The sequence below is a fragment of the Lithobates pipiens genome, unplaced genomic scaffold (genome assembly GCF_037356315.1).
Source record: "Lithobates pipiens isolate NorthernLeopardFrog02 unplaced genomic scaffold, aLitPip1_a1.2 Scaffold_8, whole genome shotgun sequence".
NCBI classification, from domain to species: Eukaryota; Metazoa; Chordata; class Amphibia; order Anura; family Ranidae; genus Lithobates; species Lithobates pipiens.
The window spans coordinates 274,947,044-274,964,235 of NW_027507903.1; the positions used below are offsets into that span (position 1 = coordinate 274,947,044).

At 41.8% G+C, this 17,192-nt stretch overlaps 1 protein-coding gene across 1 annotated transcript in view; it reads right to left on the reverse strand.

Annotated features, from left to right (window-relative positions):
• The window catches only part of LOC143962680 (dynein axonemal heavy chain 3-like), a 2,426,925-nt gene that overhangs the window by 623,992 nt on the left and 1,785,741 nt on the right, over positions 1 to 17,192 (reverse strand). Inside the window, exon 56 of the mRNA XM_077472045.1 lies at positions 10,627 to 10,734. Coding sequence (XP_077328171.1) covers positions 10,627 to 10,734 — 108 coding nt within the window. The remainder of the gene's footprint in view (positions 1 to 10,626; positions 10,735 to 17,192) is intronic.

Genomic DNA, 17,192 nt, shown 5'->3' on the forward strand with positions numbered 1-17,192 from the left:
CAATTCAGTGAAGATGACCCTCCTACCCAGGTTACTATAAGTATTCCGCTCACTCCCTATCCCGATTAGAAGAGACCACCTTAAGTCCTTTCAGGGAAAGATTACCAGATTCATTTGGGACAAGAAAGACCCCCACTTCTCACAACGCAACCTTTTCAACCTCACAACACAAAGAGGACTAGGCCTCCCAAACTTAACATGGTACTACCAAGCAGCAAGGTTAGCACAGTTATATATCGTAAACCTCAGAGTAGAAAAACCAGACTGGGTGGCCATAGAAAGAAAAGCAGTGCCAAAATGTACCCTAGATTTCCTACTATGGTGTTCACCAAAGAGTAGACCCCCGATACTATCCCCTACCCTTTCACACTCATTCTTATATATATATATATATATATATATATATATATATATATATATACAGTATATATATATATTTTTTTTTTCATTTGGCTCCTTTTGGGATTAGAATGAATCTAAGATTCTAAGAGTGAATTTTTATTTTTCAGTAAATAGTATAATAGTACAAAATTCTCTGGGAATGCATTCAATTTATATAATCTGAATTTTAAACTAGTTATTTTAAAATCCTTATGGAAATAAATTAATGGAAAGAGTTGCCACTTTCTTTGATGGGTAGATAAAAAAATTTGGCCAATGACAGTTGTTCATAATTCATTATGGGATGTTTGGCAATGTAAGTCTTGTCAAATGAATCCGATCAACCAAGCAGTAAAAGTTTGGTCCAAATTGAGGTTTAAAGCAAACCAACAGCTCATCCCTAATACAGACTTTTCACTGAAGGTTGACTTTAACTGCTTGCGGACCACCCAGATTTACTGTGGCAAAGTGGCCCTGGTGCACTGGATCACATATATGTATGTGATCCAGCACTTCCAAGTAAGAGGAGCACGTATGTCAGGCCTCGGCTGTGCTGCCTTTCGCTCCAGCACAGATGATCAGCAGGTCCCAGCCAATGATTTATGGCTGAAACCTGTGGATTGGCTGAGCAAAAGACAGATGAGAGGTCTGTGTTGGTAATCAACACAGAGCTCTCTACAGAGGCAATGTGCCATTTTTTTCTCTCCCTGCTAAAAAGGGAGTAAATACCAGCCCATCGCTCAGTAAAAACAATACACAGTGAACACAGTAAACATTGTAGGCACAGTGACAGTGTATAATATTGGTGCTGATAATGTCAGTGTCAGTCAATCGGTTCCCCCCAGTGTCAGTTATGCCGCGTACACACGATCAAACAATCCAGTGGAAAAGTCCGGCGGAAGTCCGTTTGTGGGCTCCGGCTGACTTTTTTTTACCCAAAAGTCCGGCGGACTAAGAAAGTAGTTTTGCACCAAAATATGTCCGCCGGACTGCCGTGTGTGCTAGTCTGCCTTACTTTTGAAATGAATGGACTTTTCCCGCATGGAAAAAAAGTCCGCTAGCCGTGACCAGCGAAGGAGGCATCGCTGGCCCCATTACCTGGTATGGAGTTAAAGAGGAAGCCCTACACTGAAAAAACGGCGTGGGCGTCCCCCCTAGGTCCATATCAGACCCTTATCTGAGCACGCATCCCAGTCGGTCAGGAAAGGGGTTGGGGACGAGCGAGCGCCCCCCCGCTGAGCCGTACCAGGCCGCGTGCCCTCAACATGGGGGGCTTTGGGGAAGGGGGGCGGCCCCCCACCCAAAAGCACCTTGTCCCCATGTTGATGAGGACAAGGGCCTCTTCCTGAAAACCCTGGCCGTTGGTTGTCGGGGTCTGCGGGCAGGGGGCTTATCGGAATCCGTGATAAGGGGGCCCCCGGATCCCAGCCCCCACCCTATGTGAATGAGTATGGCGTACAATGTACCCCTACCCATTCACCTGTGAAAAAAATAGTAAAAAAAATACAACACACAAGGGTTAAAATAGTTTATTGCACAGCTCCGGGGGTCTTCTTCCGTCTTCGGGGGTCTTCTTGCTGGACTCCTCCACTATCTTCTGCTCTTTTGCTAGCTCTTTTACTAGCAGAGGAGCCCGGCTTTCTTCTTCGTTGCCGCCGCCCTCTTCTTCCGACTTCGGGGGTCTTGTCCTTCTCTTTGGTTCTTCTTGCCGGGCCTCCGTGCCTTCTTCTAGCTCTTTTACAAGCGGTGGCCCGGTCTTCTGTCGTCGCCTTCTCTTCTTCTCTTTTCGTCTTCTCTTCTTGAGCTGTTGCCTCGTTGCTGTCTCTGGCCACAATGACAGGCACGCGGCGTGCAGGGACTTATATAGGGACATCACTGAATGCTGGGACTGTGACTTCATAATGGGTGGGGACATCATCCGGCGATGTCCCTATATAAGTCGCTGCATGCCGCGTGCCTGTCATTGTGGCCAGAGATAGCGACGAGGCAACAGCTCAAGAAGAGAAGAGAAGAAGAGAAGAGAAGAAGAGAAGAGAAGAAGAGAAGAGAAGGTGGCGACAACGGCGACAGAAGACCTAGGGGGGGACCCCCACACCGTTTTTCGGCATAGGGCTTCCCCTTTAACTCCATACCAGGTGACGGGGCTAGCGACGCTTCCTTTGCTGGTCTCGGCTACCTGGAGCCATGTTCAAAATGAACGGACTTTCCTCCGTGTGTGTGGGCAAGTCTGTTCATTTCAAAAGTACGGCGGAAAAGTCACGTGTGCGGGCAGGTCTCCTCGTTCGGAAAGTCCGGTTGACTTTACGGCGGCTTGTCCGCCAGACTAAGTCTGCCGGATAGTCTGATCGTGTGTACGCGGCATTAGTGTCAGATTTCCCACTGCACTATCGCAGTCCCACTATAAATCACTGATCACCACCATTACTAGTATACAAAAAATCCAGTATAAATCCCATAATTTGTAGAAACTATAACTTTTACGCAAACCAATCAATATATACTTACTGAGATTTTTTTTTTACCAAAGACATGCAGCAGAATACATTTTGGCCTAAACTTATGAAGAAATGTAGATTTTTTTTTTATTGGATATAGTAAAAATATGTTATATATGTTAAATATGTTTTTTTTTTTATTTCGCAAAAATTTTTGCAAAAAATAAAAAGCCAGTCGTGATCAAATACCACTAAAGGAAAGCTCTATATGTTTGAAGTGGTTCAGAAAACAGAAAGTATAATAATAGAGTAAACCATTTGATGATGGTGAGGTGATTAAGGAAGCCTTTTTAGAAGCTATTTATTTGCCATTTGATCATGCCCAAACTGTCTGAAATACTATCTGCAATATATTCCCTTCAGCTTTTTGCAAGAACAGTTACAAGATGAGTTGCAATCATGTCAGATGACGTAATTGAACTGAAACAAGGCTTGACTGAATGCTATTTTTTGCTTCAGCTTGACACATCTATCAATGTGGCAGATTCTTCACAATTAACTATATTTGTTTTAATGGTTTTCAGTAACTTTGCAGTGAAAGAAGAACTTGTATAAATCAGTCATTCAAAAAGTCTATAATAGGTGCCAAAGCATCTCTTCAAAAGTAAATTTTTTTTTAATGAATGGGTATTTAATTTGGTTAAAATTCTCAATTACATAAGCTTGTGGATTTTACAACACATAGAGCTACTGTTTTCACAGTTGGTAACAAGAGATCTTTTGTTCTCTGCCAATAGGATGCAGGATCTGTGAAAATAATCAAAAGTGAGTGACTGGTCAAAGAAAAGGTAAATTTACTAAATATCTTATTATATGTCAGCTCTGCACATACAAAGGAGCACGGGGAAGCTCATGTCCATAATAGGGATGGTATTGGCACAGCCCCAGATGATCCACAATGGCTCAAAATTTATATGGTCCAGAAATATTTAGACAGCATAAAGTTGAATAAAGCACCTGGACCAGATGGCATACACCCACAGATCCTTAAAGAGGAAGTAAACGCTGATGAGTTTACTTCTTCTTTCATTCCCTGCAAAGGTAAAGCATAATGGACTACTATGCATCGTCCATTATGTGTCACTTACCTGACACAGGAGCCAGCGAAATCACCAATGTCCCCTGTAGTTTGGCGCATCCATCTTCTTGGTGGGTCTAGCTGCTCCGCCGCTGTCATTCGGCGAAGCCGCGATGACGTCACTCCCGCGCATGCGCACGGGAGCCGCCACTCGCGGCATATCGCCGTTGACCACGGCGCGCTCAGTGCGCCTGCGTGCCGCTGTCTACGGCGCATGCGCCGTAGACAGTGGTGCCTGTCTTTCGGCAAATATCTCCTAAACTGTGTAGGTTTAGGAGATATTTCTTGGACCTACAGGTAAGCCTTAATCTAGGCTTACCTGTAGGTCAAAGTTGGTTGTAAGATTTTACAGCCACTTTAAAGTGATCTTAAGTGAATTGTTGTTTTTTCATTTAAAAATAACAAACATGTTATACTTACTTGTCCTGTGCAGTGGTTTTGCTCAGAGCAACCTAGATCCTCCTCTTTTTCAGCCCCTCACCGGGGGTCTTTATCTCCTGCCGAGTGCCCCCACAGCAAGCAGCTGAACTGATGCTCTGTGTGTCCATTCAGACACAGAGATGTGGCACAACCCCACCCCCTCTCTCTCCTCATTGGCCCATTTACTTTGATTGACAGCAGCAGGAGCTAATGGCGACCACTGCTGTGTCTCAGCCAATAAGGAGGAAGAACCCCCGGGCCTTGTGTCTCTTGTGCAACATTACTAGATCAAGAGGGAGCTCAGGTAAGTATTAGGGGGACTGAGAAAGGCTGCTGCACAAAGAAGGTTTTTTTTATCTTAATACATAGAATGCATTAAGATACTTTAAGTAAAATCAATGAATTACTAAAAAAAAAAAAAAAAAATAGAAGAAAAACATCTTTATGTTCTGCTTCCAGTGCACTTGTCTAAAGGAGGATGACATCACTGAATTCTCTTTGAGCATACTTGTATAGGCTGAGGATCTGCAAATCCCACTAGAATGAGCTTCTGCATAGTGTTAATAGTGTAAATCCTTTTCTTGTGAGCTCAGTTTTCCCAGGACCCTGTAATGAAGCAAAGCGATGCAACTGGATTTTGGTATGTACAGGAGGTGGTAAAAAGTTAAGTGTAAGGTGAGGTTTTTTTCCTTTCAATATTTTTACCTTTTTTGTTTTCACTAAGTATTTTTACGTGGAGGGGGAAGCTGCAGGATAAGAGAACAGGTAATTTTCACACAATGTCCACTTTACTACTAAAGTGCAATCAATGTGAATATTCCCTGAACATGATAAAATGATGCAGATTTTAAATGTTGCCATGTATTTAAGTTTTCCATGGAGTGTAATAATAGATTGACACGGGCATGCCATCACAAAACATTGCCCAGCTAATGGGCATGTATTTCGTATAGGGCACATCTTTGGGAATCATTTTCTCTTTGTTACTTTATCTAACTTACTTTTCATAGGCTTTTAAATTGCGCTAGAGTTTCTAACCCCATGAGCACAGCGATCCAACTTATCTATCAAAGGCCAGTGACATGTCAGGGTTTTTTGCATATCTCCAATTAATTCTTAATTAACTTTTGGGTTTTATCAAACCTCTCAAGTCGAGAATGATCCCAGCTCATTCTTCCAGCATAGTCCCAGAACCATAGCTTAATTAATCATAAAACGTAATACCGTTCGGCATTTTTTCAATAATGTGGATGAAAATTTTAAAAAGAACATAGCAAGAAAGTATTAAAACCATCAAAATTATGCACATCATTTATGAACATTTGGACATTTCATAAATATCCTAAAATACAACTTCCCCCAGAATTAATATTTCAGTTTTAAGTGGTTGCTGCTAAGATGAATCATAAGCTGTCTTCTTATATGCTTCAGGGACTACAGTTAAAAGCTATTCCTAACAGTATTTTTTATTTTACTAGTACTACTAGTAGTCCAATGGAGACTTAGGTTATAGTATAACAAAAAAAAAAATGGGGGTTCTAATCTTTCCCCATCCTGCTTAAAAAATAGTATTGCTGCCTGCTTTGTTGTAGGAGATGACAGCAACCATTCAGAGGTTGTAGCCCTTCCCATTATAATTATAAGTAAAATAGGTTAAATCGCTTCTGGACCAACCGCTACAGTTCTACTGTGGCAGGTTGGCTCCCCCAGTTTGAGCCGTCATAGCTATACATTGGCTCTTTAAGATGCCTCTGGTGGCGTGCGTGCCCGATTCGTGTTCCCGGGCACCCGTGATTGCTTGTTACAGAACGAGAACGGGGATGTGTGTGTGTAAACACACACATCCCGGTTTTTTCAGGGGAGTAGAGACAGATCGTGTGTTCATACTAAGTATTATCACCGATCTCTCTCTCTCCTCCTAGATAGTCCCACCAACCCAGTTAGAACACACCTAGGGAACACAGTAAACCCCTTGATCGCCCCTTGGTGTTAACCCCTTCCCTGCCACTGTAATTTAGACAATTTTGGAAAGAGATAATTCAGAAAATAAAATAAAAGAGATAACAAAAGAAGAAGTCCACACAGAAGGCCTATCCTATGCCATGCTCTTCCCTGCAAAACTCCGCATCATCCATGATGGTAAGGCTCACTTCTACACCAGCCCCCAGGAGGCCATGGCATGGCTGAATGACCACTATGGCATTGCTCACAGACACAGGAAGAATTGACATTGCCATTGATCTAGGACACCACCTGCCAGCTGCCTTACTACCAGAGCCCTGTGAATTCCTGTGTGTGTCCTGTGCTTTTACTTTATTATAGAATGTCTGTCGTTCTCACCACCTTGTCCCCTTTGCCGGGTGATACTCCTAACCTACTGAGCCGGTTACTGAGATTTACTTATCCATCCCTCCAGGACTCCATTTCTAGACTTTATCCTTCACCTGTTTGCCATCCTGCTCTGTCTGGAATGGAGGCCACCAGATCCTGAAATGAAGAGACTCATCTTACAGGATCCAAAACGAGGGCCTTAAAACACCCCTGGTTGTCTAACTTTTACCATGCTACTCACACTAATTACTCCCGAAACTCCTGTACTTGACACTTCCCTTTCATCATTCCGCTATATTGTCACGTAGATATCCAAACATACTTGGCTGAAGTCTCCCAACAACCCTCTGTGGTTTAACCCCAATCTGCAGGAATTGTACTCCCTTCCTGACTCCAGTCGTTGGTACTCTAAGGGGGTTAAATATTTATGCCAACTGTACAATGCTCAGGGCTTTAAAACATTCTCTCAGCTACTTTTAGACTTTGACCTACCATGATTGTACCTATTTTACTATTACCAACTTAGGCATGCTACCCATGCCCAATTTGGCTCCCTGGACGATCCTACTGACCTGCCCCCATTGGAAAAATGACTCAGACAATCAGATCCCACTAAACTAGTCTCAACCTACTATGCATCCCTAATGACTGACTTCCATTCCAGGTTTCAAAAAGCACAAGTGAGATGGACCTCTATGGACATCTCTGTGATGGACGAAGACTGGTCAGAATTTAGCGACACCTATAAAACCTCTGTTATTGCTTCCCAGGACCGCATTATACAGGTAAAGATTTTTCATTAGACCCACCTCACCCTGGCTAGGTTGCACAAGATGGGTCTCTTGCCCTCGGCTGCCTGTTTTCACAGCTGTGGCCAAGAGGCCGCTTTCCTACATTGCTTCTGGTCATGCCTGATAGTCCAGGATTTCTGGGGGGAAGTGGGTGCTCTAATTTCATCAGCATTAGGCCTCCCAAATATAATCCACCCCAACAACTGCCTATTAGGGTTTTTTGGTGATTTACCCATATCGTCCCATGCCAAGAGACTGCTCTGCATACTCTATTTTTATGTAAAAAAAAAAACTATCCTACTGGCCTGGAAGGGTGCACAGACCTCTGAAATCCCTCTGGCTAAAACTTATTAATGACTCTATCCTACTATACAAACTCACTTTTGAACTCCGGAAACTGAAAAAAACCTTTCATAAAATTTGGGGTAGATGGTTGTCCAGTCCGTTAACCCTCTCCCAGCACGGATTGTACTACCCTTGATTGTTCATTGATGGGCTGTGCCCCAGAGATCTCCAATGTTTGGTCCTTCACTACAATTACTGCACCTTTTATCATTGTGCCTATTTTATACCCTTGCACTGATATCTGTTGAATGTTATATGATTGAGCATATTGCCTAATGTTACATACCTCTGTATGACCAGGTTGTCTGGTGCTATTGCTGTTTTTTTTGTGTGTTTGTGTTTTTTATGCTTGTTGGTTTGTCTGAAACCTAATAAAAATATATTTAAAAAAAAACAAAAAACAAAAGAGGAAGTCCAAGAAGATCCATGGGAATGTTTATTCCACTGGACGAAAACACTAGTTAACTAATATTTGAAAACCTTGGTCCCTTCACTCCTGAACGCAGCCAAAAGTTTAATTCCCAGACATTGGCAAGATCCAGATAGCCCCACACTGAGGAACTGGAGTAATAGAGTAGATGATATTTATAATTTGGAGTACCTGAGGTTTAGTGGAGAGGAGGGTTGGGTGGGATTTGCGAGAAAATGGAAGGACTGGCACTCATTTAAGCTTACTTTGAAGTTTGCAGAGATGGAAGGAACCTGATTGGTTTAGGAGCTGTTACTGAGATAGATGTAAGCAATAATAAATGTCGCCTCCAGAGCAGGAGAGGGGAGGGGAGAGGATAGTATGGGGATGGGGGAGGGGTTTTAAAAGCTTTGAGGTAATTTGTATCTAGCTGTAGAGAATAACGTTTTCGAGTGATGATATGTATGTTATTAAACTGTATCGGAACTTTTTTGTACACACACACCTAGGGAACACAGTAAACCCCTTGATCACCCCCTAGTTAACTCCTTCTGCCAGTGTCATTTATACAGTAATCGGTGCATTTTTATAGCACTGATCACTGTATAAATGTCACTGGTCCCAAATATGTGTCAAAAGTGTCTGATTTGTCCACCGCAATATCACAGTACCAATAAAAATCGCTGGTCCCTGCCATTACTAGTAAAAAAAATAAAAAATAAAAAATAATATAAAAGACATAAATCTATCCCCTATTTTATAGATGCTATAACCACTCAATAAACGCTTATTGCGATTTTTTTACCAAAAATATGTAGAAGACTACATATCGGCCTAAACTGAGGAAATTTTTTTTTTTTTTTACTTTGGGATATTTATTATAGAAAAAAGTAAAAGATATTGGTGGTTATTTACGAAAGGCAAACCCACTTTGCACTACAAGTGCACTTGGAAGTGCAGTCGCTTTAAATCTGAGGGGTAGATCTGTTGATTTTATCATCCAATCATGTGCAAGCTAAAATGCAGTTTTTTTATTTTCCTTGCATGTCCCCCTCAGATCTACAGCGATTGCACTTCCAAGTGCACTTGTAGTGCAAAGTGGCCTTTAGTAGATCACCCCCATTGTGTTTTTTTTTTTCAAAATTGTTACTCTTTTTTTGTTTATAGCGCAAAAAATAAAAAACACAGAGGTGATGAAATACCACCAGAAAAAAGCTTTATTCGTAGGGAAAAAAAGGACATCAATTTTGTTTGGCTACATCGCTGCAGGACCACGCAATTGTCAGTTAAAGCGACGCAGTGTCGTATCTCACAAAAATGGCCTGGTCATTGAGCAGTCAAATCTTCCAGAGTTAAAGTGGTTAAAATAGTAGGGCTGTGCTAAAGACCCAGAAAAAGCACCTTGCACAACACGTGATACACAGTTTAAAACAAAATAAATTAAAAATATGCAGCTCTATTTCTATTAAATAAATAAACTATATGTGATATTAAAAATGAAATTAGTGTCTAGAAGTGCATTTAACACATATAGAGAAATGCATCATAATAGCATACAGTAAATCACAAAACACAAATCAAAGTATAATGAAGTGCCAGTGAAACGAATTTATGTGTTCTTTATTGTTAGCACAATCCTTTTAGTGAATGCACACAACTAGTGTCATGAAAGAGCGCTTACCGGAGGCAAATAACCACCCAAAGTTTGGGTGGTCATATGCAGCTTAGTAACAGTAACAGTAACAGTAAGTATGATCTCCTCCAAGTTCAATCATGAACTCCTCCACCTTTCACATGTAACCTACTCTTTTGAGGATCAATATACTGTAAATGAAAGACAAACCAAAATACTCCAATAGTGTATACCAGTTCATACTAATTTATTCAAATGAAAGATTAAAAATACTCACATCTGCCAATGTACCATAGCTCTAATCCGTACAAATATTCCAAATTTCAATTTGTAGTAATTGCAATATGTGATGACCTCAGCTCCATCTGGCTCTGCCCCAATGTGTGTTTCATCAAATGGTGATGTCCTCAGGGACTTAAGACTGTGTCGTTCACCAAACATTGCATATATATTGAGTAGAAAGGAAAATGGAGCTGCCTCTCATTCCCACGAATTTCCTTCGGTAAGTGCTTTTTGGTGACACTGTGGTGGTGTGAATTCACTGGGAGAATTGTGCTTACAAAGCACAACACAGAGGTTTCACTGGCACTTCACGGCCCTTTGATTTGTGTTTTGTGATTTTTGATTCACTGCTCAACAGTATCATGTAAACATATTTATATAACTAAAACAGGTTTAGCTAGAGGTACACCTTAAAAGGGTTTATAAAGCAGTATCAAACAACAATTTATGATTAACAATACCTTTAAGGAGTCCAAAAACTTCATATCTCCCAAAATCTTTTTAGATGCAGGCCAGTAGTCATCTGCAAACTTTCCACTTGGATCTCCCTTTTTATCAGGTTTAATCCCCTTGAAATAGACAACATGTGAACTGTTAATCTTTAATACAATCAGAAATGAGTGGCAAACAGCCTAGGTAATCATAATGTTGAAGTATCCAGATGCTACCTTGAACCCTACTTTAAAATGAACATATTTTTAGATAATTTTTGTGTTCATTGTGCAATGACCTTCAATTATTTGAACTTATTTACTGGTGTTTGATATAAAAAAGATGTAATTGTTTATTTATTTATTTTATTGGAATTCTCTCTTTAGAGACTCACAATTTTACGCATTACCTCTTTAAATGATGTAGATAGTGAAGTGAATATATAGTCACATAGAATTGCCCTGTAATACAGCTATGCAATCTTTGCCCTTTGTAGTATGCTTTTTTATATTCTATAAGATGTATGTGTATGTGTGGGCGTTTTCCGATATTTGTTCTGGGAATGCCCAAAAAATTATTGTCATATTGGACTCTGTGAGGGAAGAAGTATGGGGCTGCCATTTCTGGCCTCATTTTGAAAATACTAGTTGCCCGGCTGTATATTTTGAGTAAAAGACCTTGAATATGCATGCTATGAGTGTCGGAAAAGTGTCACTCTCTCTATACTTGTAACGCTTCAGTTGTTTAAACAACATTAAAGCCACAGCATCAGAGTTCAGCATTTTCAGCCTCTGTAGCCTCATATGATATATTCCCTGTAAGGGAAAGCAAAACATCTTATATTGGGATAATCAACTATATGTTAAAGATTCTGTTGTGGTTATTTGGGGCTTTATGGGGAAGGGGTGTCCAGTAACGTTTTGCATTTACATGTAAGGATAACATATTCATTTGCAAAATTTTCATTATCCTGCTAATACATGCCACAACTTATGAGAGTTTTGTATGATAAGAGCTGGAGAATGATCATACTGTAGTCCTTGTTGAGACACGGATGTAAAGTATCTAATGTACTAACCCCAAGGGCTACCTCTCATACTAAATATTTTGAGAAGACAATAAATACATTTTAATAGTGCCATAATTGTACATTTTGTACACAATGTACAAAATGTTTTGGTACAGCTTGGTTAATACATTAGTTCCTGATGTTGCAAACCACAATAACACTAGAAATAAACTCTCCAAAATATCCTCCTCTCTCTCTCACAGACAAGAACACATTTTCATGGGAAAAAATACTTTACCTGTAATTGTGTGCAGTGTACTTGAATAATTATGATTTCATAATTATTCAAGTAAACTGCACACAATTACAGGTAAAGTATTTTTCCCATGAAAATGTGTTCTTGTCTGTGAGAGAGAGAGAAGGATATTTTGGACAGTTTATTGATAGTGTTATTGCAAAACCTCACTTTACATGATAGTTCCCATCAAAGCAGCCCCTTACATCATAGTCCCCATCAGAGCTCCCTTTACATCATAGTCCACACCAGACACCCCTTTACACCATACTTCCTATCAGATCTCTTCCTTAGGTCATAGCCTATATCAGAGCCACCTTTTACATCCTAGTGCCCATCAGAGCCCCCTTACATCACAGTCCCCGTCAGAGACCTCTTTACATCATCCTCATAGTCCTCATCAGAGCACCTGTTTAAACTACAGTCCTTATAAAACCCCTCTTTCTAGTCCCCATCAGAGTTCTTCCATCAAAACCATTATCATTGTTCCCCTCATAGGAGCCTCCCCTCATCAATATCCCCTCATCATAACCCCATCATCAGTGTCTCCAGAGTAGAGTGCCCTCATTAGTGTCCCCTGATCAGTGTCCCCCTCACCAGAGCTCCCTCCTCATAGCCCCCCTTATTAGTGTCCCACTCATAATAGACCCCCTCATCAGTGTTCCTCTTATGAGTATTCCCCTCATCAAATCCCCCTTACCATAGCCATCCCATCAGTCCCCCTTATCTGTGTCCCTTCATCAGTTTCCCCCCTCATCACAGCCCCATCATCAGTGTCCTCTTATTACAAACTCATCATCAATGTCCCTTCATCAGAGCCTCCATCAAAACCCTTCTATCATCCACCCTTACTGATGGACATTAGAATAGGATCTAGGACTTGACACACTGCACTGCTCTCCTTTCCACTTCCTGTCATGTGGAAAGAACTTCTGTCAGTTTCATATATTTCTGTCAGTTTCATATAGTTTATATTTAGACCTGTGCGGAAAAATGCAGATATGCTACAAAAGCTCTGCTCTGGCGCATCACACCAGCATTTTAGTGTTAATGAGACACATATAAAGCTATTGTTTTATGGGTGTCTTGCAGAGATCTGTGTTTTTCTTGTGCAGAAAAATGCAGGTCTCTGCAAATAGGGATGGAGAAATGGTTGGAATAAGTTTGGCCAAACTTTTGTTGTTCAGACATTTGGCGAAAAGCCGAACAAATGGGTAGTTTGACCATTTGTTCGGCCCCCCAAACTGACCACAATGCATTGCAGCGTTGAACAGTGCATTGCAAGCCCTGATTGGCCGATCAGGGCACAGATCACTGTCAGAGTCATGATTGGACACTGTCATCATGACTTTATCCAATCATGGCTCATTCATGCCCCACAGTATAAAAGCATTCTTTCAATGGCAGCCATTTTCAGTGTGATTTTGGCATGGAGAGAGATAGAACAGGGCTCTGTTCAGTGCTATTAGTTAGTTAGTGTGCTATACTGTGCTATTTTGCTTTCATAGTCAGTGTAGGGATAGTGTGAGTATAATGAGGAGGACCATCATTCAGCTTTTCATAGTGTGCAGCTAGTAGGGACAGCTCAGATAGTTTTAGTGTAGTGTAGGGAGACCGTGTCAGTAATCTTGACATTAGTGTATAGCTAACGTAGGGACAGTTCAGATAGTTTCAGTGTAGTTACGGTTGAACACCGTCTATTGTACTGCGCTACTGCCAGTTTAACGGCATTTACTTTTATGTGTGTTACTGACAGTTTAACACCATATAGTTTTGTGTGCATTACTGCCAGTTTAACGCCATATAGTTCTGTGTGTGTTACTGCAAGTTTAACGCCATATAGTTTTGTGTGCATTACTGCCAGTTTAATGCCATATAGTTTTGTGTGCATTACTGCCAGTTTAACGCCATAAAGTTCTGTGTGCGTTACTGCAATTTAATGCAATTTACTTCCGTGTGTGTTACTGCAAATTTAACGCCATTTACTTCTTTGTGCGTTACTGCAAGTTTAACACAATTTACGCCTGTGTAAGTTTAATGCCATATAGTTTTGTGCGTCACTGTGCGTTTGCCATATTATATTGTAGTATATCCTATAGTGTATCCTAGTTTATCTATATCCTAGAACGAGGCAATCCTAGCCTTCAACAGTCACTACTCAGGTTTGTTTGATTTCACTTCAATTTTGTTCTGCAATTGGGTGAATTACCTGTTCACCTTCCCCACTTCTTATTTTTAACCCTGTAGTTGGGCTCTTAAAGCGGAGGTTCACAAAAAAAACTGAACCTCCACTTTTCATAATCCCCCCTCCGATGTGACATTTGACACCTTTCAGGGGGAGAGGGGTGCAGATACCTGTCTAAGACAGGTATTTGCACCCACTTCCGGGCATAGACTCGCCATGCTGTCTGCTGGGACACACACGGATCCCAGAGACAGCGGGGACCATTCTCAGTGCGCTGCACGACTCGTGCATGTGCAGTAGGGAACCGGGAAGTGAAGCCACAACACTTCACTTCCTGATTCCCTCACCGAGAATGGCGCTGGTAGCAGCCGAGAGCCAAGTCAGCAGCTGCAGTATTTGTAGCTGCTGGCTTTTAATAAAAAATTTTTAGGTGGACTCCCTCTTTAATAAGTCACTGTTGAATGATTATTACTCCCCAACCATGTATTTGGTCCAGTTTGCACAATTTTGATGTACAACATCTCATCTTTTATATTATTTTTTCCCAGAGGCCCTGATTGATTGATCCCACTCATCTACTCAACCACTATCATTGATATAATTGATTTTTACTCAATTATGATTACCTTGTGTCCACAAGTTTCAATTAAAGTCCTGACTTCCCTCCCCTGTTTCCTTCGCCCTCCCTTTTTCCCTCCCTTATTTTCCTATTTTCTCCATAATGACAGGGATGGAGGTGCTTGACCTTACCAGGCCAATTCCTAATTGATTTTTACTCAATTATGATTACCTTGTACCCACAATTTTCAATTAAAGTCCCGACTTCCCTCCCCTGTTTCCTTCACCCTCCCTTTTTCCCTCCCTTATTTTCCTATTTTCTCCATAATGACAGGGATGGAGGTGCTTGACCTTACCAGGCCAATTCCTCATTTAAAGTCTCAAATTCCAATTCCTCTCCTTATAATATTCAGTATAGGGGTGGAAACATGTGGTTGTGTGCCTTTTATTATTTGAGAGGTAGTCTTTAGTCCATCGGATGATATTGTATACACTCTCTCATAATGCCCGGCTGGCCCTAGTTGTCCCCTTCATTTGTTTTAACTACTTAATATGTTCTCTCAGGCTGCTGTGTATGGTGGTTGTAACTTGAGCTGTCATTTAAGCCTGGAGCTGCGACGTGCACTGTGGGCTTCTCCTCCTCCACTGCCACTCAGATGGGAGGATGCACTGACATGGCGTGTTAATGTCCTGCCCTGCCGGTGACGTTGTTACACCTCACCTGCAAGCATGGTGAGAGCTGATTGGAGCCAATTGCCTGATTATATCATTGGTGCACCACGGCGCCTCTCCTCTCACTCTGCATGGTTGCATGAAGTTAGTGGTGTGCTGCAGTATCGGCCGTGTGGGATCGGTCCAGCGTGGTTTTGGCACTCAGTTCATTTTTTCACATTGGATATTGGTATCACATGGGACCTCGCTCTATATCCTAGAACCAGGCAATCTCAGCCTTCAACAGTCACTACACAGGTTTGTTTTGATTTCACTTCATTTTTTCACCTTCCCCACTTCTTAGTTTTAACCTTGTAGTTGGGCTCTTAATAAGTCACTGTTGAATAATTATTACTGGCCACCTATGTATTTGGGCACGTTTTCACAATTTTGATACAAAATTTCATCTATTATATTATTTTTCCCAGAGGTCCTTATTGATTGATCCCACTCATCTACCCAACCACTATCAATGATCTACACCTACCTTGATTGTTGTCCCACATTGGCCGATATTTGTTGGCATCTGTTGGTGCACCGCTACAGCTCCCAAAAATGTCTTTCTCTGGGTGATTGTCAGGGCTGGGCTAAGCCCTTCCTTCTCTAAGCTGGCTACTCAGCTGTCAGCTAATTGCCAGCTCCTATCTCTCCATGGTGACCTGTTGATTATATCCTGCACGTCAGTCCTGCCTACTTAAGCCGTCTCTGCCTTCGCCTTGGTCACATCTCTTTCCTGTGCTCCTGTTAAAGACTTGCTTGGTTGACATTCCTTCTGGCTCCATATCCTCCTTGCTGTTCTGCTACTCTGTTCTCTGGCTTCCTGACCTTTTTGGCTTGTCTGACTATCCATTCCGGTTCCTGGACTCTATCTATGTTTTGACTATGTTTACTCTGTTTACCTTTTTTTTTTTTATTATTAAACAAGTGTGATTTAACCGTACTTCTTTCTCCGTCTGATTTATGGTTTCTGAAGGCAAGGGCAATGAATTCAGAAGATGCGGTCAATCCACTTATTGGTAAAAAAAAATCCAGATTGGATGAGCAGGATCTCTGCATGGACCAGTTTTTCATGGTGTTACAAACGCTCCTGAGTCGCACGGCTCACCTGGAATCTCCCACTGTGGCTGCTCCAGTACCACCTGTGTTGCAGGCCATCCCTGCTTCTGAACCAGTCTCTGCAGGCACCCGCCTCGAGTATTTCCTCTATAAGAGGTATGTCTGGTTCCGCTCCGCTTCCCCAGTGATTTGGGGGCGATCCAGTCCAATGCAGAGAATTTCTCAACCAGGTTGAGATATACTTTGAGATGCTGCCCCAGACGTTTCCCACAGACAGAAGCAACGTAGATTTTGTGATATCTTTGCTTTCTGAGAAAGCCTTGGCCTGGGCAAACCCTCTATTGGAGACGCAAAAACCTGTTGTCTTGAGTTACCCTGAGTTTGTGGCTTCTTTTGAAAGGGTATTTGAAGTTCTAGCATGCTCTGCTTCTGCTGCCAAGTGCCTCATGTCCATCAAACAGAGTACAAGAACTGAATTCCGTACTCTGGCAGCAGAGGTTGCTTGGAACAATGAGACCCTCATGGCTGTTTTTTCTCATGGTCTCTCGGATACCATCAAGGATGAGATAGCAGCCTGAGATATACCCACTAAACTGGAGAAGATGATCACGTTTGCCAACCTTGACTCCAGACTCAGAGAAAGGCTCTCTTTTAAGGAGCACTTGCTGAAGCCTCCTGTACATTTGTCTCTGAGTTTTGCAGTCCCACCCTTGCCTCCCTCACCTCCCATGCCTCCTGATACTGAGTTGGTCAGTGAAGATGAACCCATGCACGTTCTTTA